The sequence below is a fragment of the Phodopus roborovskii genome, unplaced genomic scaffold, assembly GCF_943737965.1.
Source record: "Phodopus roborovskii unplaced genomic scaffold, PHOROB, whole genome shotgun sequence".
Lineage (NCBI taxonomy): Eukaryota > Metazoa > Chordata > Mammalia > Rodentia > Cricetidae > Phodopus > Phodopus roborovskii.
The window spans coordinates 10,918,404-10,943,956 of NW_026126434.1; the positions used below are offsets into that span (position 1 = coordinate 10,918,404).

Below are 25,553 nucleotides of genomic sequence, written 5' to 3' on the forward strand. Positions count from 1 at the left end.
TTGCTACTGCAGCCTCTGGAGATGGGTTTGTAACGATGTTGGTAGCACATGCCTAGCATGCTGGAACGCCCGGGTTCCATCCCTAGCATAACCGCTCACAGTGGCACCAGCCTGTAATCCCAGTACTGGGGAGGTGGAGGCAGGAGGATCAAGATCACCCAGCGCTACGTCATCCTTCTGCAGTGAGCGCTAGGCCAGCCTAGATTATGAGACACGTTGTCTCAAACCAACTAAAGCCAAACGAAGAAACAACGAAACAGCTTTGAAGATTTTTCTTTCCTTTGACACATCTGCTCTTGGATCAGGACACTGTCTAACTTTGACAGCTAGAAAGGAAAAGGTTTTGTCCCATTTTACAGATGGAGGGGTGGAAACAGGACAGTTAAATCTGTTTGCTCGCTACTGTATCATCTCAGGCTGGAATGGATCAGGAGATTCTGAGGAACAGGTCTAGAGGTGGGGAACCAAGTTGAATCTAGACTTCTATCACAGAGAGTTGCACATGGCTCAGCCCGTAAAGGCGCTTGCAGGCAAGATTGACTACCTAGTGCGATCCACCTGCAGATGCCACGACATACTCAAACCAACCAGCCAAACAAATAAATGTAATATTAACAAACAAAAGCAAACTTCCACCCGAGTGCTCGGTGGTGTTCAGATCCTGGAAACAAAACACAAACGATTGCAGGTGATTTCTGGAACTCGGGGATTGCTCTTTGGACGCCGCTCAGGTTGGGAAGAACCATACGGGTAAGGCAGGAGCTGATAACTTTTGCAAAAAAACTTTGCCAAGCTCTTGTAGGAGACCGGAGGCGACTCTCGGCCGGAAGTTCTGACGCATTCCCTGACGTCCCTTTTGTGCAGTAGCGCTATGCCTTATGGGAGTTGTAGTCCCAGAGTGAGCTGCACTTCTGGATGGGAGGGATCTACCCGGTTTTGGATGTCAGAGTCTTTTTACATCTTCAGGTCAAAGCGCTTTCATCTCTGTTGAAAACTTTTATGTTTTTTTACTTCTACTTTGAGACATTGTGTTAAGTGTTGTTGTTTTGAGGCAGGATTTTGTAGCCTCAGGCCGGCCTGGAACTCTCAGCACTCCTCCTGCCTCAGTTTCTCAAAAGCAGGGATTGCATGTATGAGCCACCACACCTAGCTTTAGTGCTAGGTTTTATTATTTGCATTTAAAAGATTTTTCCTCAAGATGGTTCAGCTGGTAAAGGTGCTTGCCACAAAGAGGAACGACAGAACTGACTTTCACGGATGGTTCTCTGACCTCCACATTTGTGTACCCACCCAAATAAATAATAAAATATAATAAAAAAGGATCTATATCCCTGGGCGGTGGTGGCACACGCCTTTAATCCCAGCACTCAGGAGGCTGAGGCAGGCAGATCTCTGTGAGTTCGAGGCCAGCCTGATCTACACAGCGAGTTCCGGAACAGGCTCCAAAGTTACAGAGAAACCCTTTCTCAGAAAAATAAAGGGGGGGGGGAGGGGTGTGTGTTCGTCCTATACCTCCAGTAAAAAGTAAGAGCAGGAGCACGTAGCTATGCAAAAGAGATCGTGTTTTGCCCAACTCTTTCCCCTTTTCATTTAGGTCATTCAGCTTAGAAAGGGTTTCACACTTGCTTAGAAGGCAACCTCCCCCTTTGTTTTTAATTAGAAATTCATGTGCTCATGTGTGCACAGGTGTGTGCTCAGGAAAGCCAGAGAGTTTTGGGCGTCTTCCTCTACCGATATTTTTTTCTTCTTCTTCTAGATAGGGTCTCACTGTAAGACCCTAGCTGGCCTGGTACTCTTTATCTTGACCAGGCTGGCTTCAAATTCAGAGACCTTCTTGTCTTCTGCCTCCCCTTTGCTAGTGTTAAAGCATGGGCTGCCCAGCTTCACCTATTTCTAGGCAGTCTGTTGTTGAACTTAGAGCAGACCACTTTGGTTAGCCTGTCTAATCATCAGGCTCCAGGGATCTGCCTCTCTGGACACCCCATCACTGAGGTTATAGATAGCTATGGCCGGGCAGTGTATCACAGACTCCAGAATCCAGAACCACCTGGGAGACTGCTCTCTAGGCGTGCCCATGATTATAATTATCTGGCTTGCATAAACTGAGGTGGGAAAATTGACTTGCCTACTTGCTGCAGGTGGCAACATTTCCCTTGGAGGTCCCTCCTCCCACAGATAAATGGAGAACACAGGCTAAAAAGTACCACGTGTGCTTTGCTGTCTCTTCTTGATTGTGAATTCAATGTGAATTCAAGCTGCTTTGGCTTTCCTGCCATGATAGACAGTGCTGCGGTCATTTCATACGTACTATGCAGGGCATGGTGTTGATAGGCCAGTGTCACATGGGTTGTTCATGAATTTCTCAAAGACACAAAGCAGAAGTAGTTTGTTAGAGACAGCGTGGTACAGGCAGAACAGTAGAAGAAGCCTTTTACAAACAGGCATTCTAGGAGCTGTTTTCAGGGATTGTGAGTCTTTACAAGGCTGTTAGGCAGTGTTCCAGTGTCACAGGCCTGGAATAATTGGGGTTGGGGCTTGTGATGGTCATTATCAGTCTGACCTGTAGCAGTCATCATCTTTCTCTGAATTAGGAATGTTTTAACAGGACCATCCATCTTTAACTGGCGTCCACATTATGTAGGTCTGGGATTTGTAAGTGTCCTTCCCAGAATCAGCCATGATCTTGCATGAGCCCAGCTTGCTTTGCGTCTAAAGCCACCTTGTTCAGAGGTTCAGCTCTGCCATTCGTCCCAGAACTGTGTCCATAATATAGATTCACCTTAAATTTTGTTTTGTTTTGTTTTTTTTTCAAGATAGGGTTTCTTTGTGTAGTCCTATCTGCCCTGGAACCCAATCTGTAGACCAGGCTAGCCTTAAACTCAAGAGATCTTCCTGCCTTTGCCTCTGAATGCTGGGCTTAAAGTCATGTACCATCATACCCACATCCCAGGCTGTTCTCAAACCTTAGACTGGTTATGTAGGCAAGGCTGATCTTTGAACCCCTCATATCCTGATCATCTGATGTGCTGAGATAGGATTCCAGGTGTGAACCATTATACTTTAATGCTTACTCTGTTTCATTTTTATTACTTTTAATTATGTGTAGGTATGCATGTCTGCACGTGAGCACAGGTGTCTTCGGAAGTCAGAGGTGCTGATTTCCTGGGATCTAGGGTTAACATGGTGCTGGGCACTGGAAACTGAACTCGGGCTTTCCGGAAGTACAATAAGTGTTCTTATCTGTTAGATGTCTCCAGCCACTGTTTTCAAAATGTATAATCTCTGATCATGTAGTGGCACATGCATGCCTTTAATTCCAGAACTTGGGAGGCAAAGGCAGGTGGCTCTCTGTGAGTGTACAGAGTGAGTTCAAAGACGGCAACCCTGTCTCTAAAAATCACCCTCTCAAAAAAAAAAAAAAAAAAAAAAAAAAAAAAACCCAAACCCAAAACAAACCCCCAAAACAACCCCACAACAAACAAACAAACCCCAAAACCAAACCAACAACAAAACAAAAGAAAACAAAACCCCTAAGATATATGATCTTCTTAATTCCCTTCACTTACTCCCTTTCTCCCCTCTCTCCTCCAGCCTGGCTAGTAGCTGTCAAGCACTGCCCAATGAACTATATCTACAACTGCCAAAAATTACAAAGCTGTTTTAAACACTTGGAAAAGCACCCACTATTCCTATTGAGCAAATCTTAAACACTTAGTTTACATTATCTTCTGTCTCTTAAAAAATTAGAAAATTATTAACTATCCTTATAATGGAGCAATGATAAAGTGGAAAATTTGTTAAAAACACACTAACAGGGAAAAATCACCTTGTCAAAATGCAGATTTGCTGATGTACATATGATCTTTCAGAGACCGTGGCAGCATGCAGAGGGCTTGTGAAGGTTCCAGCCACATGGGGCTTTTATTATTATTTTTTGTTCATTTGCTTGTTAGTTTTCTAAAGAGAGAAAGAACAAAATGGGCATGGAGTTGGGTGGGTGGGGAGGCTGGGAGGATCTGGGAAGAGTTGGGAGAGGGGAAGCCGTAATCAGAATATATTGTATGAGAAAAATATTTTTCAATAAAGAGCAAAGCAACATAACATAAACAACAGAAATCCCAAACTACAGATCCCAGCAGCCCTGCAAGGCAGGTGCTCTCCTGGGCAAACAGCCAATGAGAAACCGTGCTTGCAAAGGGCTGGGTTGACGTCAGCTGTCCGAGCTGGCTGGTTTGGAACGTGCTGCTGAAAAGTGAAGAGCTTTGCGATTACCCTGAAGCTCACCCTGTCTGTGGCTCTGACGAGGACTAGTCATCCCCTGTAAATGGATACGATACTGAACTATAGGTCAGAGGGCACGGAGGACTACTACGCCCTACTGGGATGCGATGAGCTCTCCTCGGTAAGCAGGATTGCGCATTCTCCCCAGGTCGGTTTGAGATTTTAGTCCCATCTCCTGGAACTCCAGCTTTGTACCATTTTAAAGGAGTTTTAGTGTAGAGACGATGAAGGATTTAAATGCTTGCTGGCTAATTTGAGGACAGTACTATGAAATTCAAAGTATTAGATGGGAAAAAGACCATATTAAGACAGCTTTATTTAGTGTAGGACGGCGGTTCTCAACCTATGGGTCGCGACCCTTTTAGGGATGCATATAAGACATTTACATTACGGTTCCTAACAGTAGCTAAATTGCAGTTCTGAAGCAGCAACTAAATCATTTTATGGTTAGGGGTCACTACAACATGAAGAACTCCATCAAAGGATCGCAGCATTAGGGAGGTTAAGAACTACAGCTTTAGAGAAACAATAAAGGCTGTGACTTAGAACTCAGCAGGAGAGGCTATCTACTTGTAGTCTCCTCGTTCAGCGAAATAACATTTCTTACCATCAGAGTGTCTGCCTGTGCCTAAGTGAGTTCTGAAGAACGCAGTAGGATTGTTACCGGTTACACATTCGTTTATGATTACAAGATGCTTTGCTGAAAGTACATTGTGGTTCTGATAGCTCTTATGGAAGACGTTATTATAGACAATATTAAAATGTGTATGTGTTCTATATAATAGATATTAGTATGACATGAGGAGTCCAAGTACTGTATAACTTCAAATTACTTAGATCAAATTATATGTAATATCTGACAGGAGATTTTTCTTTTATAGTTGAAACAAATGTTCTTCTTTTAAAGACTTATTTTTGTTTTATGTACATATGTGAATGCATGTATATATATGTATGTTTGGGTTCTGTTTGATTGCATTGGGATACTCTGTACTTGGAATTATGTAAACATATTTAATACTATAGCCAGCATTACATTTTAAAATACATATTATTGTTTATGTAGTTTTAGACAGACTCTCTCCATGTAGGCCTGGGTGGCCAGGCTGGTCTTGAATTCACAGACATCAGCTTGCCTCTTCCTTTCAGGTGATGGGATTAAAGCACATGCCACCATGCCCAGCCACAAGGCAAATAGTTACACCTAGTTTAAAGAAATAACGTATTATAGGTACATACGTTTTTATTTAAAAATTTTCCCACTAACCTTTGGCCCAATGTGGAGTCACTTAAGACACCAAGATGGATGATCCAGGTACAGCCTCCTGCTATCCCCCCAAAACAATTTTGCCTACTGTAGTCCCTTTTTGCCTGTGACAGTCTCCTTTTCCTTAATGCTCCCTGCCACATTCCTGTCCAACAAAATCACTCTGAAACCCCAAACTCCTTTTCCACGGTGCTGTACCCTTTCTCTTGGGGACAGCACTGCGGTTTTGTTCTAGAGAAAGTCTCAACTTTTGGCCTCATCGTGGCTCTGATGGTCTGTTTCTTTCCATGAGCCACACATAGGGCTATATTCTTGTCCCATTTCAGATTTTCTCTCTAAACAAAGTTTTAGAACTAGAATTGTTGGATCAAAGAATAGGAATACATATATATGTATATATATGTAAAATATGCATAAAATATTCATTGCATATATGATATATCTATATGTGCTTTTAGTTCACTTTCAGAAATGTGCATTTACTTAAGGTTCAGGAGGACATTGATGCTCGAGTCTTTGAGCACTGGTCATGTTCCTTCACCCTCTTGATGTCTTGGTTTATTTGACTGTGAGTGAAGTTAAACATGGTTTTTGTTTACTGCCAGAAGGATAGGCAGCTGTGCAGACAGATGGATAGATATTGGCATAAAGGGCTTTGTTTGTCCACAGACTGCATTTGACAGTGGACATCTGGGATGGGGACAGCAGGAGAGAGATAGAACACACTGGAAACAAACCAGTCTCCTTTACTGGTTTACTCAGGGTCAGCCCCACAGAGGGTTTGTGTTTAACTCTGAAGTAATGAAAAGACAGATATAAGCTATTTTCTTAAATTAAATTGGCAGAGCTAAAAACAATATAAAGGAGGAGGAAGCAATGACACATAAGCACTGTTAATTTGCTTCTGTAGGATGGCACCATAATGTTTAAACCATAATGTTTAAAAAGCCTTTTTACATGTGTGTTTGTATATATGTATGTACACACGAATGTATGTTCCATCATGCAGAAGTCAGAGGGCAAGTTGTGGGAGTTCTTCCACCAAATGGTTCTTGAACTCAGGTCATAGTGCTTGGTGGCAAGTGTCTTTACACACTGAGCTCATTGGCTCTAGATGCTGTCTTTCTTCCTTCCTTCCTTCCTTCCTTCCTTCCTTCCTTCCTTCCTTCCTTCCTTCCTTTTCTTCTCTCTATAAAGCAAGGTCTCTCTACATAGGCCTAGTTGTCTTGGAACTCACTATGTAGCCCAGCCTGGTCTCGAATTCACAGAGATCCACCTGCCTCTGCCACCTGGGTGCTGGGGTTAAAGTTTAGCGCCACCACTGCCCAGTGTCTTTGTTGTTTTAAATTATTTTCATTTTTATTTTATGTGCATTGGTGTTTTGCCTGCATGTATGCCTGTGTGAGGGTGTTGGGTTCCCTGGAATTGTAGTTACAGATAGTTGTGAGCTGCTATGTGGGTGGGAACTGAACCCAGATCCTTTAGAAGAGCAGCCAATGCTCTTAACCACTGAGCTATCTTTCTAGCCCCCCCTCCCCAGGATGCTTTCTAATGTGATATAAAAAAAAAAAAGCATCAACCCAGAACAGCAGTAACAATAAAACCCCAGCCATCTTTGCCAGATAGGTATAATTTTATCCATTTGCATTATTTAAAATTTCCAGAATATAGATATAAATATAAGTAAAATGTATTTTGAAGGGGGTGGGAGATAAGAGGACCTTTGATTTTTTATATACTGATAGAAATCTTATTAAAAATATAAACTGTTAATTTAAAGAATGTTTACTGGGAGACTAGGAGAGTTGGCTCTGGTTAAGAGCACTTGCTACTCTTGTAGAGGGTGAGAGTTTGGTGCCCAGCACACACACTGTGTTTCACCATCTGTAACTCCAGTTTCTGGGAATCTAGTACCTTCTTCTGATCTCTGTGTGTATCAGGTACACACATTGCACACAGACATATGTAGGCAAAACAGTCATACATGTAAAAAAATACATCTTAAGAAATGTTTAGTGGCTGGGCATGGTGACACACACCCACCCTTAATCCCAGCACTCAGGAAGTAGAGGCAGGTGGATCTCTGAGTCTGAAGCCTGCTTGGTCTACATAGTGAATTCCAGGTCAGCTAGGGATACATAGGGTGACCTTGTTGCATACACACACAAAGTTTACTATTACACCTTTGGCCCAAACTCCTTTTTAGGCAAGACTGAACATCTGGTTCCCCTGCTCTCTGCCTCAGGGTGCTAGAACTGTAGGCATGGCTACCGTGGTGATATATTATTTATGACTTAATAAAGATTGTCTGAAGATCAGAAAGCAAAGCCAGCACATTAGTTAACTATAGAAGATGGGCAGTGGTGTCACACACCTTTAATCCCAGGACTCAGGAGACAGAGGCAGATGGAGCTCCGTGTGCGTTCAAGGCTACCCCAGGGTACACAAGAGTGAATCAGTCTAAAAGAGTAACAGAGCTCACACCTTTAATCCCAGCACTGGAAGAGGCAAAGTCTGTCTTAGGACTTAGTCTCCAGCCACGTTGAGGAGAGCATGGCAGGCTAGGATTCTGAGGCTTGGTGGAGAACAGTGTAGTCTGAAGATGCAATCTGAGGTTAGGTGAATCACCCCCTTGGTCTGAGCACTGGTAGAGGTGAGAACTCTCTAGTGGCTGGCTGCTTTGCATCTCTGATCTTCCGATTGAACCCCAATATCTGTCTCTGGGTTTTTATTATTCATGCTACAGCTACTAGACAGTTGAAATTTGATTCTCTTATAATATACAATTGTACATGTGTGTGTATAAAGGCCAGAAGTTGATGGTGGCATCTTCCTCCATTGCTTTCCACCTTATTTTTTTGGGACAGTCTCAGATCACCAAACTCAGCTGACTAGCTGACTAGTGAACCCCAGATTCTCCTGTCTGCACCCCTCCACTTGGGTTACTGGGGTGGATACCCAGGCCTGATTTTTACATGGGTGCTAGGCATTGAACTCAAGTCTTCTTCATCCTTTTACATAATGAAGCCAGAGGTTCTCACCCCGTGGGTTTCAGCCCCTTGGATCACATATCAGATATTTACATTATGATTCATAACAGTAACAAAAGGACAGTTATGAAGTTGCAATGAAATAATTTTATGGTTGGTGTCAGCACAACACAAGGAGCTATATTAAAGAGTTGCATCATTAGGAAGGCTTAGAACCAGTTTCCTCTGTTTATCCTTGTTATTTGAAATATTGATTTTTATTTTAGGTTGAGCAAATCTTGGCAGAATTTAAGGTCAGAGCTCTGGAATGTCACCCTGACAAGCATCCGGATAACTCCAAAGCTGGTAAGAATTTACTAATGGCTGTTTTTTTTTTTTTTTTTCTTTTCTTTCTTCCTTTTTAGTTTTCCTTTCCTTTCCTTTTCCTCCCTCCCTCCCTCCCTCGCTCCCCCCCTCTCTCTTTTTGGTTTTTCATCACAGGGTTTCTCTGTGTAGCTTTGGAGCCTGTTCTGAAACTCGCTCTGTAAATCAGGCTGGCCTCAAACTCACAGACATCCAACTGCCCCTGCCTCAGGAGTGCTGGGATTAAAGGTGTTTGGCACCCCAGCCCAGGGGGTGGGGAGTAGGAGGATAGGGTGGGCATCTTGATTAGGTTAATTGAGGTGAGAAGAGTGAGACTGAGGAAGAGTGGCAATGTTCCTGAACTGGGGTCCTGGATTTCATGAAAAGGAGGCCTTCATGCTGCACTGCTTCCTGTGAGTCATGTGACCAGCTGCCTCAAGTTCTAGTTCCAAGACTCTTGCCATGATGGACGTTACCCTGGAATTGTGAGTCAGACATTTTTATCAAATCAACAGGACTGGAAACTGATACACCCTTACTATGTGTAAAGCAATCGTCACCAGTTGTCTTTGCAGGGCATTTAGATATGTACCCTTTCCTGCTGTGTGCCCCTTTTTTTTTTTTTTTTTTTTTTTTTTTAATTTTATCTCCATCTCTTACAGTCTCATGTAAGAGCTTCATTTTTTTATGTTGTGATAAAATGCCCTGGCAAAAAGCAAGTTAGAGGAGAAAGTGTTCGTTTCAGCTTACAATTCCAGGTCACAGTTTATTGTTTTGGAGAAGTCAAGGCAGGCACTTGAAGCCATTAGTCACATCAAGAACAGAGTTGTTCAAGACCTTGGACCTTTTCAACAAATATTACTTATACAATGTTCTGGTGTGCAGAATACATGCATATATGCATAAATAATAAATAAATCTTAAAAAAACAAAACCAGAGTGAAATGAATGCATGTATGCGTGGTACTCAGCTAGCTTTCTCTGCTTTATTCAGTCTGGGCCCCACCAGAGGGTGATGTTGCCCACGCCCAGGCTGTGTCTTCCACATCAGTTGAGACAGTTCTGCAGAGACATGCACACAAACCAACCTGACCTAGACAGTCCCTTGTATTAGTCAACTTTACTAGGGAAACACCTGAGGTAATTACTCACTCAAAAGGAAAAAAAAAAAAAAAAAAAAAAAAAGAGCCAGGTGTAGTGGTGCACACCTTTAATACTACCTCTTGGGAGGCAGAGGCAGGTGGGTCTCTTAAGTTCAGGACTGCCTGGTTTACATAGTGAGTTCCAGGCCAGCCAGGGCTGCATAGTGAGACCCTACATAAACAAACAAACAAACCTGTTATTTGGTCATCTTGTCCTGGGGGGATTTTTTTTAACATTTAAAAATATTTCTCACAAAGGGTGGTTACATAAACAATAAGATAAATCTTGGAAAAAGTTTCTAATATACAAAACTCTTACATTTGGGTCAGATATATATATATGTATATGTATATGTATATGCATATGCATATATATATGTGTATATATGATTTAGTAGGCATCAAATTCATTCATTCATTCTCATTATTTTTTGTTTTTCTTTTTGAAATGGGGCCTCTTTATGTATCCCTGGCTGTTCTGGAACTCTTATATGTAGACTAGGCTGGTCTCAAACTCAGAGATCTTCCTGTGTCTGTCTCCTCAATGCTGCATTTAGAGGTGTGTGCCAACATGCCCAGTGTTACACCTTTTAAAAAGTTAGCATATAAAGCAGTGAGTTTAATGGTGGTATTTCTTGTGTGTGTGATCATAGTTTATTCTACTCCATCCCCCAAATTTATTCTCTTGTATGTGTAAATCTAGTTGTATAGCTCTACTTGCTGAATTGTCTTGGCATTTGTGTCAAAAAGTCAACTGGATGTAAATGTTTGGGTTGAGTTCAGGATCCTTCATTCTTTTCTTTCTGTATAGTGCTGTGGGTCTCTGTGGCCTTTTATCCACTGTATAGCCCTGTTGACCTGTGTCCTAGCCCTGTTGACCTGTGTCCTAGCCCTGTGGACCTGTGTCCACTGTATACCCCTGTGGACCTGTGTCCTAGTCCTGTGGACCTGTGTCCACTGTATACCCCTGTGGACCTGTGTCCTAGTCCTGTGGACCTGTGTCCACTGTATACCCCTGTGGACTTGTGTCCACTGTATAGCCATGTGGACCTGTGTCCTAGCCCTGTGGACCTGTGTCCACTGTATAGCTCTGTGGACCTGTGTCCACTGTATAGCTCTGTGGACCTTTGTCCACTGTATAGCTCTGTGGACCTGTGTCCACTGTATAGCTCTGTCACTTACCATTCTTTCTTTGGCACTGGGTCCTGCAGCTATCTGGGCAGTTTCAACTTCATGTAAATTCACCTGGCTTCTTTCCTTAGAGGGTTATCTGACACTATTCACTCTGACTGACAGCAACAGAAAGGTTTTTCCTATGAACAAAATTCTGGGGGTTTTTTTGTTTGTTTATTTTTTTAATTTCTGTCTTTTCTGCTAATAATGTCAGTTGTTTCCATCTGTGTCATTAGCATCTGGACATCCCTGGGGCCCAGTAAAAGGAAGGGCCAAACTTCATGTCAAGCTCTTGACACACAAGGTCTCATTGTATTCAAGATTTGTTTTAAGTGACATTTATTTATTTATTGTTGATCTCACATATGTCACAGGGCATGTGTGGAACTCAGAGTACTGCTTGCATGAGTCATGTTTCTCCTTCCATTATGTGTGTCTCGGGGATCAAACATGGGCCTCAGGGGCTTTACTCCCAAGCCATCTCACTATCCCTCATTGTCTTTCTGTGATACACTTTACATATGAGGACACTAGGACTGGAGAGATGGCCGAGAGGTTAAGAGCATTGGCTGCTCTTCCAGAGGTCCTGAGTTCAATTCCCAGCACCAACGTGGTGGTTCACAACCATCTATAGTGAGATCTTGTGCCTTCTTCTGGTGTGCAGAAATATATGCAGACAAAATACTATATATAATAAGTAAAAACAAATGAGGATACTAAAGCCGACTAGGGAGACTGGCCCAAAGTCTCAGTGTGTGGCCAAGTCAAGATTCTAGTGACATCTGGTGGATGGTTTTGGAGTTTACTCTTCCAGCATTGTTCATATATTGTCCTGTTTTCCAGTGGAGACGTTTCAGAACTTGCAGAAGGCAAAGGAGATTCTGACCAATGCAGAGAGCCGAGCCCGCTATGACCATTGGCGAAGGAGCCAGATGTCTATGCCATTTGAGCAATGGGACGCTTTGGCCGACTCAGTGAAAACTGTGAGTTTTCCTCTGGGGATCTTGGGACTTTTGAGGCCAGGCTGCTCATGGGTTAGACTCATGGCTTAGCCTAAAGGATAAGTGGAGGGAAAGGACCAAGACATTAGTCATTGTTTACAAAACCCACTGAGGAGAAATTCTGAGGAGAAGTGACCAGAATCAGCGTTTGAAGAGCCCATGGCTGTATTCTTTGTATCTTCAGCTGTTTATTCCACTCCCTGTTACCATTTAGACCTAAGATTTCTCAGGCTGGAGAGATGGCTCAGTGATTGAGAGCAGCCAGGGGACCTGGGTTCAATTCCCAGCACCCAGCTCACAACTGTCTGTAACTCCAGTTCCAGGAAATCTAATACCTTTACACCAATGCACATAAAATAACAGTTAAATAAATTAAAAAAAAAAAAGATTTCTCATAGCTGGGTTGTGGTGTCCCAAGCCTTAATTCAAGCACTCTTGAGGGAAGCAGAGGCAGGTGGATCTCTGTGAGTTTGAGGCCAGCCTGTTATACAGAGTAAGTTCCAGGACAACCTCTAAAGCTACAGAGAAACCCTGTCTCAAAAACAAACAAAAACCTCAAAACAACAAAAAAAGATTTCTCACATTTGTGCTCATCAGATTGTTCATATTACAGAATTTGAAACTATTTAACATCTTTTCCTTGAATCTTGAAAAAAAAAACTTCTTAAGATGTATTCTCTTTGTATATATGTCTGTGGTTTTGTTTCTGTGTATAATGCCATGTGTGTGTTCCCATGAAGAGAGCATTGGATGTGTGGGGCTGGAGTTACATGGATGCTGGGAACCAAAGTTGGTCTTCTGCCTCTGCAAGAGCAGGAAACACTCTACTTCAGAGCTATTCCTTTATCTTTTTTGTTGTTGTTTGAGCTTGTTTGCTTAACAAGGCTTGGACATCTATAACAAAGCAGAATGCAATTATTCCTATCATATATGGTGGTAAAGAGTTATTGCAGTTAGGAAGTATTGTGTTATTTCTTTTTATTTATTTATTTTTATTTTATGAGCTTTAGTGTTTTGCCTGCATGTATGTCCGTGTGAGGGTGTTGGATCCTTTAGAACTGGAGTTAAAGACAGTTATAAGTCGCCCTGTGGCTGTTGGGAATTGAACCCAGGTCCTGTGGAAGAGCAGTGGATGCTCCCAACCACCAAGCCATCTCTCTATCTCTGTATGGCCATTAAAAACTTATATATGGGGGTGCAGTGGTTAAGAGCACCTGCTGCTCTACCAAAGGACCCAAGTTTGATTTGCAGTACTCATGTGGTGGCTCACAGCTGTGTGTAACTCCATTTCCAGGGGCTCTGGTGCCTTCTTCTGCCCTCTGTGGGCACCGGGCACTTGCTGCTATTTCTGAGAACCAAAGTTTGGTTCCTAGAACCCATGCTGGGTGGCTCATAACTGCCTGTAACTCTAGTTCAGAATGTCTGGTGCCCTCTTCTGGCTTTTGAGGGCACCCAAACATGTGCCATTCTTCACAGACACATATATGTAAGTAAAAATACATCTTAAAAATATAGTAGTGTGCTGGGCATTGGTGATACCTCAATTTAATCCTAGCACTCAGGAGGCAGAGGCAGGCGGATCTCTATGAATTCAAGACCAGTCTGGTCTACAAGAGCTAGTTCCAGGACAGCCTCCAAAGCTACAGAGAAACTCTGTCTCAGAAAACAAAACAAAACAACAACAAATGTGAGTATGGTGTATATGGGTAGGTATGTTCACCGTGTATGGGTGTCTGTATGTGTGTGTGTTGTGTGTGTGTATGTGTATTCGTGTGTGAGCTCGTGTGTTGACATTGAGTGTCTCCCTTGATTAGTTCTGTCTTATATATTGTGTCAAGATCTCTAACTTGAACCTAGAGATTGCCTCTTTGTGTAGTCTAGGTAGCCAGTTTCCTTGGGGGATTTCCTTTATCTGTAGCTGAGTATGAGGATTACAGAGAGGCCATCATCCCTCCCCAACATTTATGATGGTGTTGGGGATTTGAACTCCAGTCCTCAAGGAAGTGCTTTCCCCACCAAACCTTTGCTTTTCATTGTGCCTTTCCAAAATTCTTGCTTAGTAAACATTGTTCTACAAAGTGGACACAATTTTATCTCCAGCCTCCTAAATGTGGGATACTGTTACTGCTGCTGAATCACCTACCCTGCTTGTCCAATGCCTTCTGGTTTATAGCTCTTTACTTTTCTGTGATCTCAACTGCCACTTAATTTTTAATAGCTAATACCAGGTTAGCTACAGATTTTTCTACAATTCCTCTCCAAGTTTCCCCTTTCCTCTTTTATCTATATTGGCATTGTCTTTTGTTGTTGTTTTTATTTTTGTTTTTTGTTTTTTTTTGTTTTTTGAGACAGGGTTTCTCTGTATTGTTTTGGAGCCAGTCCTGGGAACTCACTCTGTAGAGCAGGCTGGCCTCGAACTCACAGAGATCCGCCTGCCTCTGCTTCCCAAGTGCTGGTATTAAAGGTTTGCGCCACCATTGCCCAGCATTGCCATTGTCTTTTTATTTACTATTAATTTTCTGACTCACACACAGTATTTTGGTTTTGGGTTTAGCATAACCATGCACTGTTTTAGCCTTTACAATAGTTCTATTTCAGAACTTACTGGCAACATCATTTGTCTTGTCACTAAAGTTGAAGTAGTATGAAATTTGGCTTTAGGTTTATTTTTATTAGTGATATGAAATGATGAGCTCTATATCTGTTCTGTAATCAGCAGTGGGGCCAGGTGTGGTGTTGCACTCAGGCGGCAGGCAAAAAGCAAAACAAAACAAAAAACACATCCACTAAATCAGGAGTGGGGGCTGCAGAGATGGCTCAGTGGTCAAGAGCATTTGCTTCTGTTGCAAAGGACCAGGGTTCTGTTCCCAGCATTGATGTGTGGCAGCTGTCAATGGTCTGTAACTCTAGCTTCAGGGGATCTGATGTCTCTGGGCTCTGAGAGGCTGCACACATGTGCACATATCCACATATGGATGCACACTCCTGTACATAATTAAAATAATAAAAAAAATCTTAAAAACATTTTAAGAATTTACTTAAGCCAATAAATATGTTGTAAATTTAAATTTAAACATGATGCTGGTTTAAAAATGAGATACAAGGGGCTGGAGAGATGGCTCAGAGGTTAAGAACACTGGCTGCTCTTCCAGAGGACTTGAGTTTTATATGTACTTTTTACATATTCTCTCTCTCTCTCTCTGTAGAGACATGCAAATGCCATTGTGTAGAGATCCAGAGAACAATTTTCAGAAAAGTCAGTTTTCTCTATCCACCACATGGTTCCACAGATCAAACTCAGGTTGTCAGGCTTGACAACAGGGGCCTTTACCCACTGAGCCATCCTAACAGATGTGTATCTCATTTTTATATTATTTTATTTTTTTTAAAGATTTATTTATTGATTTATTTTGTATACAGTGTTCTATGTGTATGTACAGCTGTTGGCCAGAAGAGGGCACCAGATCTCATTACAGATGGTTGTGATCCACCATGGGTGCGGGATTGAACTCAGGACCCGGAAGAGAAGCAGTGCTTTTCCTCTGCCTCTCTCCAGCCCCCTTATGTTTTGTTTTGGTTTTTTTTTTTTTTTTTTTAATCGACTAATAAATCAGCTCTTTCTAGGAGGGATTTGGGCCATCCTGTTACCCTGCAAAGACCTAATTGCCATTGGTTGTTTCTGAGTTCCTGGCTGGATGAGGTGTCTTTGTGGGAAGTCCAATTGGCCACAGGCTACCTGTGGAAGCTTCTTACTATGCTCAGATGGGTACTCTTTCTCTAGATGGGAAACAGTGAGCAAATCAACACCTTCTGTTCAAAAGACAGGCTGTCCTGCTTGGATGTTATCCAAGAGCAAGCAAGTCAGAGATCAACCACTCAGGCAAGTTAAAAATTCACTCATGGTGACCCAGAATAAAAATAACTGATTTTGGGGCTGGAGAGATGGTGCAGTGGTTAGGACCACTGACTCAATTCCAAGGTTCCATTCCCTGTTGAATTCCACATGTTGATTTATAATTGTCTGTAACTCCAATTCCAGGGGATCTGATGCCCCCTCTTCTGGTCTCTTTGGATACCAGACATGCATGTGATGCACAGACATACATCCAGAGAAAATACCCATATACATTAAATAATATTTTGAAAAAAAAAAAAAGATCTAACTTTGCTACTATTCAGCTGAGCTATGGCTCATGGGAGTCAATTGTTTCATTTTTCTTTTTCCATTGTTTAATGGCATGTAGATTAAAAGATAATATTTGCTAGTGTTGACCAATGTCCAGAATATATGATAATTACTTCCTAAATTAAAAAAAGATCCATTAAGAAAACTGGTAAACAGGTTAATTGTGAGTGGAACATAACACTTTGTTTTTGAGAGAAAGGCACTCTTTATAGGTTTCTTGGTGGACTTGTGACATTTACTTTTCCTGACTACTGAGGATTGAACCCTTGGCCTTATTCATGTTGCCAGGGACTCTGTCATGGAGCTTTATCCCTAGCTTTTATTATTTTCTTATTAATTTTTTTACATTTATTTATTCACTTAGTGTGTGTATGTGTACATGTGCATGCATTGTATGGTGTGTGTGTGTGTGTGTGTGTGTGTGTGTGTGTGTGTGTGTGTATGTTGTCAGGCTGGGTGACAAGCTCCTTTACCCAGTGATCCATTTCACTGACCCTACCTTGTGACTTTTGTAGTTCACATTTCAGCTTTCTGAGTTTAGGTTTTTGTTTGTTTGTTTTGAGACAAGATTTCACTTTGTAGCCCTGGCTGGCCAGGGTCTAGCTGTGTAGACCAGGCTGGCCTTGTACTTAGAGACTCACCTGCCTTTGCCTCTGCTTCTTGAGTGTTTGAGCACATCAAGCCTAGTCTCTCTCTCTCTTTTTTTTTTAATTCTTGAATTATTATTCTCTCCTTTTTCGCAGCCCTCATTCCCCATATTTGTGGTTGATGATTAAACCCAAGGTCTCTCACGGGCTCAGCAAGCACTTTTCCATTGAAGTGTCCCCAGCCTTTCAGGAAGAAGATGGGCTTTCTCCCTTCTCTGTTCTGTACATTACAACAAAGCATCATAACAACACATCTAGAACAAGCAAAAGCCCGTTGTCTCGAGGCTAGCCTGGACTACTGTGATGGTTTTAAGGAAAATGGTCCCCAAGGGGAGTGGCACTATTAGGAGGTGTGGCCTTGTCAGAGGAAGTGTGTCACTGTGGAGGTGGGCTTTGAGGTCTCCTGTGCTCAAGCTATGCCCAGTGTCTCAGACCATTTCCTGTTGCCTGTAAAAATGATATAGGACACTCGGCTACTTGTCCAGCACCGTGTCTGCCTGCACACTACCATGATGCACCATGATGATAATGGACTAAACCTCTGAAGATATAAGCTACCCTAATTAAATATTTTTCCTTTGTAAGAGTTGCTGTGGTCATGGTGTCTCTTCACAGCAATAGAAACCATAACTAAGACTACATATGAAGGAAAAAAAAAAAAAAAAAGACAAGGGCTGGTGAGATTTCTCACTGTATAAAGATGCTTCCAGCATGTGATCCCCAAAATGCCCTTGGTGGAAGTAGAGAATAGGCTCCTGAAAGCTGTATTCTTCCCTAACCCACATGTACCCCCATCAAGTAATAACCAAATGTGAGAAACAAATCCCAAATGATATTTATGTGTCTACTCTTATTTAATCTAGTCAATGCACTGGGCTGTCAGAAGTAAAAAAGACTTGATGCTGGAAGGAACAGACCAGACTTATACCAGCACAGTTAAAAACAAGGAACGGAATGAGCAGAGAGAAAACAAGAAAGGAGAGCCAGATTCAAGCACAGAGAAAATGAGGCAAAAGGAATGTGGATCCCCAGAGAAGGCCATCTCCCCACAAAACCCAGGCTCTCCAGGTAAGTTATATCACCTAGCTTCTCACAAGAGAAGACTGGAAATCAGGAAGCATTGTTGTATTACAGCTAAACCTGTTGTAGCATGCACAGCAATGCCAACTTAAGAATTGGTTTAGCACTGGACAGTATGGGTGTACGCATTTTATCACAGCCCAGGAGGCAGAGGTAGGCAGATCTCTGTGAGTTCAAGGCCAGCCTGGACTACAGAGCGAGTTCCAGGACAGCCAGAGCTGTTACACAGAGAAAAGAATTCATTTGGCATTTTAAAAAATCATTAGCCATGTAGACTAAACTGGCTTGGAGCTCAAAGATGTGCTGGCCTCTGCTTCCCAAGTTCTGGGATAAAAGCACCACCACATCCTGGCCTAGTTTATTTTTTGATTTCTCAAGGAAGGGTTTCTCTGTGTAACAGCTCTGGCTCTCCTAAGAGAAACTAGGGAGAGAAGTAGAAGGGTGAATATGGTCAAAATATACTGTACAAAAATTCCCAAAATATTAGTAAAAAGATTATTAAAAATTCCCACCATGGGGGAGGATTAAGCACATGAGGTCCTCTTATGTATAAATTTTAATTTTTGTTCATAAGCATTCCAAAGTATGGTTAAGGTGAGGTAATCTGTTTCTATATAATATGAATACTTTGTTGTGTATGGTAGTACATGACTTTAATCTCAGTACTCAAGAGTTAGAGGCAGGCAGATCTTTGTGAGTTCCAGGCCAGTCTAGTTTTTTTTTTTTAATAATTTATTTAAATTTATTTTATGTGTATTGCTGTGAATGTGTCAGATCCGCTGGAATTGGAGTTATAGACAGTTGTGAACTGCCACGTAGGTGCTGGGAATTGAGCCCTGGTCCCCTGAAAGAGCAGTTAGTGCTTTTAACCACTGAGCCATCTTTCTACCCCCAGCCTAGTTTTCATAGTGAGTTCCCAGGTCAGTCAGGCTACATAGTAAGATCATGTGTTCAAAAAAAAAAATCATAATTCATATTGGAGGCCACGGCTCACTCCCACTGGTTGCAGTGGAGTCTCGTCCCCAAGTTGTTTTACTACGGTAGTTTGACTCTTCTCCTACCTCAGATTTGAAGCATTTCTCTTGCTTCTCCTAAAGGTCTCTCAGATTTGAACTGTGCCCACCTTCGTTTCCGCTGGTCTGGTGATGCTCCCTCAGATCTCCTGAGGAAGTTCCGAAACTATGAACTCTGAAATGTTGCTGCTCTGTGACAGAGAGGCAAGGCAGTCGTCTGTGCTGCCAATGTGCAACTTTTGTACACGTCTTAAAAATGTGTTTATGAGTTGCTCAGGACGGTCAGATCCTCCATCCTTGAACCCATTCTCAGATGTGTTTTATTTTATTTTGTGCTGAGGATTGAACCCAGGATCCCCTGTACTCTCTGTACCATTGACTCTTACCCACTGCCCTGAATATGTTGTGTAAGTGAGAAAATTGTTATAAACCTAGTTTCTTTCAATTTTTGAGTAAACTCAGACTCTTAGATCCAAGTGGTTTGTGTTATATGTGTCTTCCTACTAATGTTGTTTGTAGATATCTGTTAAAAATCATTCCCTGTTGGTGTACTGTGATCTCTAGCCATGCTAGACATATGAAATGTCTTGTGGATTTTGGCTTAAAATGAAATATAGAAATGATTTGTCTGAATTTCGTAGACTGAAATAAACAATTTCCCCAAAGTTCATAAATGTGTTTATAATGTAACTGTATTCATTCATTCATTTGTTCATTCTTTGATGTGGGTTTTTGGGTGGAGTCTCACCATGTAGCACAGGCTAGCCCTGAACTCTCTATGTAGTTTATCCTCAAATCACCCTGCCTCTTTCTTTGTTTCCTATGGACTGGCAAGATGGTTCAGTGAATAAGGGAAGTTACAACTAAGATAACCAGATTTCCATCCTCAGGACCAACTCTGGAAAGCTGACCTCTGACCTCCACACATGCAGTGTGGCATGAGCACTCCCACACCCAGCTCAATGGATGAACACATGTCATTTAGAAAATATGTCTCCTGGGCTGCAGAGATGGCTCAGAGGTTGAGGACACTGACTCCAGAGGACCCAGTTCAAAGCCCAGCACCCACATGCAACTCAATACTATAACTCTAAGATCTGACACTCTCGCATAGATGTACCTGCAGGCAAAACACCAATGCAAATATAAAAATAAATAAATAAAGACTTAAAAAGAAAATGTTTCCTTGCTAGATGTGGTGACACACACCCGTCATATCAGCAATTGGGAAGTGGGAGCAGAAGACCAGGAGTTCAAGGCCAGCTGTGTCTACACAGCCACTGGGCAGCATGGGCTACAGGGAATTCTGTCTCAATAAAACCAAACCAAAGCAAAAAGCAAGCCATAAAATGCTTACTTTTATGAAATACCAGTGCAGGCAGTATTACTCCTTGATGGCCGATATAAGCAAACTGCACCCTGGCTTAATCATGCCTTATACTTTGTAGAGCTGAAAGTCCAGATTCAGGGGATGGGCGTGTCGTTTCTGCGCCTGTCCTTGTGCGGGTGGCCGCCTTCTTGGCTGCACGCACTCACACTGCCTTCTCTGTTCACTGGAGTCCCTGGGTCTCTACCTCCATATGAAGACAACAGTCATACCAGAGACAGGCACATGTGTCACAACTTCATCTTAACTCATTTCTATCGTTAAAGAATGGATTTCCAAGTAAGCTACTAGGGCTTGGTACTTCAACTTGTCAATTTTGGAGAACACTTCAAAAAAAAAAAAAAAAAAAAATGGAGGAAAATAAAAAGTATTCGGTGGTGGTGGTGCACACCTTTAGTCCCAGCACTTGGGAGGCAGAGGCAGGCAGATCTATAAATCAAGTTCCAGAACAACGTGGGTTGTTACACAGAGAAACCCTGTCTCAAAAATCCAAAAAATTAAATTAAAAAATAAATAAGAGAGTATAACCTTGTGCTGACTCCCTTAGTTTTACCTGAATTTTTGCTGTTTTGTTATCCATAAGACAATTTAGAAAACAATTTCTATCAATATTTTACAATTTCAGTAAATACGGTTTGGCATTGTCAATTTCTTTTGCAAATTTTATTTAAAAATGGGAAATAAATACACAAGAAAATATGAGTGAGATGGGCTCTCAGACAATTGATTTCCTTTACAGAGCCCAGCACTAGCCAGTGTTGTAGCAAATAGGCAGGGTTTCAATCCAAGAATTACTTTCATTTTTTTCCCTGTTCCACCCTTAGACTGATTTTATATTTTAACAACACATCAAAGGGGGCAGCCCCCCACTCCCATGAGTAGGTCTATTTGATTATAGACCCCCCTCTCCCATTATTGACAAGATGGTTTTATTGACCTGCTGCTCATGACTTGTGTGAAGCATCTAACACACACAATCCCATTTAACCCTTTGGGACCCTTTACATATAAACTACTGAGTATCAACCCGACTCTTAAGTTAAAAAAAAAAAAAATCAGTCTGTGCTTAGGTATTACAGTCCTTTAAATGGAATCTAGATGGAAAATTTGATCAATGCTTCTTCAATATTTTGAACTGCTCAGCATGTCCGGCACAACCACAGTTGGCTGTGTGTACACATGTACAATTTGAAAGCCACTATTTGTGGATTGTGGCTTGGCTCATCCCATAGGACACTGATTATGGAAAGATAATCTAGTGAGATTGGTAGGCTTTTAAGTTAGTTCTGAATATTGACATTGATTAGTTTCCCTTAAGTCTGATATTGAATTATGAAGCACATTTTTTTTTTATTTTTAAGAATTATTTTATGTGCCAGGCAATGATGGTGCATGCCTTTAACCCCATGACTTCAGTAGGCAGAGGAAGGAAGATCTTTAAATGAGGCCAGCCTAGTTTATAGAGTGAGTTCCAGGACAGTCTGGGCTGCACAGAGAAACCCTGTCTCTAACCCTGTCCCCCCAAATTATTTCATTTTATGTGTATGGGTGTTTTGCCTGCATGTATATCTCCTGGTGTCTTTGGGGAAATATTGTGGGGTAACCACCAGAAGAGACTACTCATACTCAGGGTTAAGTCAATATAAAGTCTTTATTAGTCATTTGGTGACTACGCTGGGTGTTTGGGATCCCAGGAGCCCTGAGCCTCTTTCAAGGTGAGCTTTTAAGCACAAAAAACACATCCTGGGTTGTTGATATACTTTAGTTAACAAAAACAGCCAGAGTCAGAACTACATAAGCCAAAAAAGCAAGGTTAGTGCATTTGAGACTTTCCCAGAACTGTGGACTTTGATAGATCAGGTCTTTGTTTTCATTTTGGCAGGTGGTGCTGTCCACATGCTGAGTTATATGGTCTGAATGGGACTCCCATCATGGAGGCAGTTGTGCTAAGGCCCAGGCCCTGTTACATCCCTCACTCATCTTAGTGAATGAGTCAAATTGTGGACTCATCCTGCTCTGAAGAGGTGTAGTTGGCCCTAAGGACAATTCCTTTTACTGGATTGATAAAGAATTGGCCCTGTGCTGAAGGGGACCAGGAGATAGAGGGTGCTACCAATGATCTGATTCATGCATGTCTTTGTCTCTGTCCTTTCTGAGTTTTTCTCCCAACAATGGCAAGATTTTTTTTTTTTTTTTTTTTAGTTACTCCTGATCAATTATAATAGAAACAACAAGTTTTCCTCAAAGCTATATATAGTCCCCCCTTATCTCATGAGAAGTCTAAGTCTCTCTGAGTTTTCTACAACCATTTCTGCAAGGGAATCTAACTGTTGTTTTAATTCGGAAATGGTAGCTTTTAATACCTATATGTTCTGATCAACCTGTCTATTTAGTGTTTAAAAAGTTTTATCTCCCATGATAGAGGCTGATATGTCCATGGCTGTTGAGTCAGCAAAGCTGGCCTAGCCAGGAATGGGGTGAGGACAGACATAACTCTCTCTCTCTCTCTCTCTCTCTCTCTCTAGTCCAAGGTTCATATTAAAATGTGCTTTTCCCTTCTTTCCCACTGTAGTTTCATTTGGTCGTGAGCCACCATGTGGTTACTAGGAATTGAATTTGAGTCCTCTGCAAGAGCAGCCAGTGCTCTTAACTGCTGAACCATCTCTCCAGCCCAGGGCATATAGTCTTGAAAGCATCATAATGTGATAAATTTTGTACTAGCAGGATATAAAAATGCTTCAGTTATGTTTATTCTCTCAAGAGAAGCTGAAAGCTGGTGAGTAAAGATATCCACTGCTAACTAAGTTGTGTACCTGAGTTCCATCTCTCAGACATACAGTAGAAGGAGATAACTAACTCCCAAAAGTTGTCCTAGGATTTCCACAGGTGTCATGCACTTATACCTACCCCCCAGAGAGAGAGAGGGGGGAGGGAGAGACAGAGACAGAGAGGAGCAATTAAAATGATAAAAGGAGTTGCTGCTGTAGTGAAGTAAGACATATGTGAACTGTGAACATTTATGCCTAAAGGAGAATATTGAATTAGTTTATGTAGTGTGGTTAGAACATGACGACTATGTATCATTGCATTAGTTACTATTCTTATTAAATTATTATGTATTGGGTTGTGAGTTAATTAATTGAGTTGTATCCTTTCTCAAGTCCTTCTCATTAGTGCTCTTTTCAGAGATACTTTTGGAAGAAAAAGAGAGATCGTGTGTGTGTGTGTGTGTGTGTGTGTGTTTCTTTGTGAGTGTGTTTTTGTGTGTGTTTCTGTGCACTCATGGGCCATTGTCGAAGTGTGGAGGTCAGAGGCTCACTTTGTGGAGCTGATTCTTCTCTGTCTTTATGTGGGCTTCTGGGACTTAGGTCAGGGTCATACTGCAGGAGCTGGCCCAGGTGCAGGGATTCTTGTATATTTTCTTTCCTTATTGTGGGTCTCCTTCTTCCTTGGGGACTCTGGGAGGGGGAGCAGAAGCGATTGAGAAGGGTTCAGATGACCTGCAGGAGATAATCTCAGTGTTACAGCTCAGCTTTACTTCAGAGTGAGGGAAGATATATAGGATGGATACAGCTAATTTGTGTTTTGAGCACAATACTAATTATCATATAGGAAGCAGGGGGAGAGCATCCTCAGGGATCTGTGTCAAAGGTCACAGTTGAGATAGGTCAGGCATCCAGGCTTAGTGACAACTTCCAGATAGGGTCAGGTCTCAGGGCCTAGAGATATTATCCAGATAGGGAGGGAGCTTGGCAATAAAGGGAATCCTCCATTTGGCACTGAGCTCAGAGAGCTGTATAGACATGGTACAGTGCAGGGTACTCCAACACTTATTAGAGTATGTATTTTATGTAGTTATAACCACTTGTGTTTCTGTTCCTTGCATCAAGGGCAGTGCATTACATCTATAGCTGTAAAACCTCCTTTTACTCAAAGCCCAGAATCTAACCACTATGGGAAACCCAAGCCTCCATTTATTCACTTACCACATCCTGGAGAGTTCTTAAAGCACTTGCTAATTTATTCTTCTTAACGGATGTTAAAAAATTCCATGTCTGCTGGGTGGTGGTGATGCACACATTTATTCTAAGCACTCAGGAGGCAAAGGCAGGTAGATCTTGGTGAGTTCAAGGCCAGCCTGATCTACAGAGTGAGTTCTAGGACAGCCAGAGCTGTTATGCAGAGAAACCCCATCTCAAACAAACAATTCCTTGAATAAGTGAATATACTTATTATTTACTTATTTTAAAGGACAGGGTTTCATTAAGTAGGCCATACTGGCCTCACTCAGCCTCTTGACTGTTGGGATTACAAGCATGTACTATGCCTGGTTTGAACCATAAGTTATTTCACTTGTACTTTATTGATTGCTGTTCAGGCTGATCTTTCATCTATTTATTTATTTTGTTTTTTTGAGACAGGGTTTCTCTGTGTAACTTTGGAGCCTGTTCTGGAACTCACTTTGTAGACCAGGCTGGCCTCGAACTCACAGGCTGCCTCTGCCTCCAAAGTGCTGGGATTAAAGGCAAACACCACCACTACCTTTTCTTTATTTTCTTTCTTTATTTTTTTTAAAGTTAACTTTTTTTTTTTTTTTTTGGTTTTTTGAGACAGGGTTTTTCTGTGGTTTTGAAGGCTGTCCTGGAACTAGCTCTTGTAGACCAGGCTGGTCTCGAACTCACAGAGATCCACCTGTCTCTGCCTCCTGAGTGCTGGGATTAAAGGCATACACCACCACGGCCTGGCTATCTTTATTTTTTTTAAGGCAGGGTTTTTACCATATTACACTGCTGGCCTTGACCTCACCGTCTTCCTGTCTCTCCTCAGTGCTGATTATAGGCTTGTGCTACCGTCCTAGGTATTTATTGATTGTCTTTTTATTTTTGTAACCATGAGTAACACTGTAAATACATAGTGTCAAATGTCTCTTGTATGGGAAATACACCTGTGGGATAAATTCCTAACTCTGGATGTTTTTGTGTCAGAGAGAATGGGTGAGCATTTGGAATTTGGTTACTATATCCTTAAAAGAGAGATTTATGGC

At 41.9% G+C, this 25,553-nt stretch overlaps 1 protein-coding gene across 2 annotated transcripts; it reads left to right on the plus strand.

Moving 5' to 3' along the window:
• The first annotated feature begins 4,264 nt into the window (after window positions 1-4,264).
• Dnajc12 (DnaJ heat shock protein family (Hsp40) member C12) lies at window positions 4,265-19,796 on the plus strand. Of its 2 annotated transcripts, none has more exons than XM_051186833.1 (5): window positions 4,265-4,402; window positions 8,805-8,883; window positions 12,039-12,178; window positions 17,893-18,097; window positions 19,207-19,796. In XM_051186833.1, exons 1-5 carry the CDS (start codon window positions 4,325-4,327, stop codon window positions 19,299-19,301), a joined length of 597 nt encoding a protein of 198 aa, XP_051042790.1. In that variant the 5' UTR covers window positions 4,265-4,324; the 3' UTR covers window positions 19,302-19,796. The 2 variants fall into 2 exon arrangements, with proteins under 2 accessions (XP_051042790.1, XP_051042788.1); XM_051186831.1 differs by having other exon boundaries at window positions 4,284-4,429.
• Window positions 19,797-25,553: the final 5,757 nt, after the last annotated feature.

Bases quoted from the DNA above. Each gene is read 5' to 3' on its own strand.
- Dnajc12 (XM_051186831.1), top strand. From the start codon at position 4,325: ATGGATACGATACTGAACTATAGGTCAGAGGGCACGGAGGACTACTAC. The intron at 4,430-8,804 runs GTCGGTTTGAGA...TTTTTATTTTAG, and splicing joins GGATTGCGCATTCTCCCCAG to GTTGAGCAAATCTTGGCAGA. The intron at 12,179-17,892 runs GTGAGTTTTCCT...TATTTAATCTAG, and splicing joins TGGCCGACTCAGTGAAAACT to TCAATGCACTGGGCTGTCAG.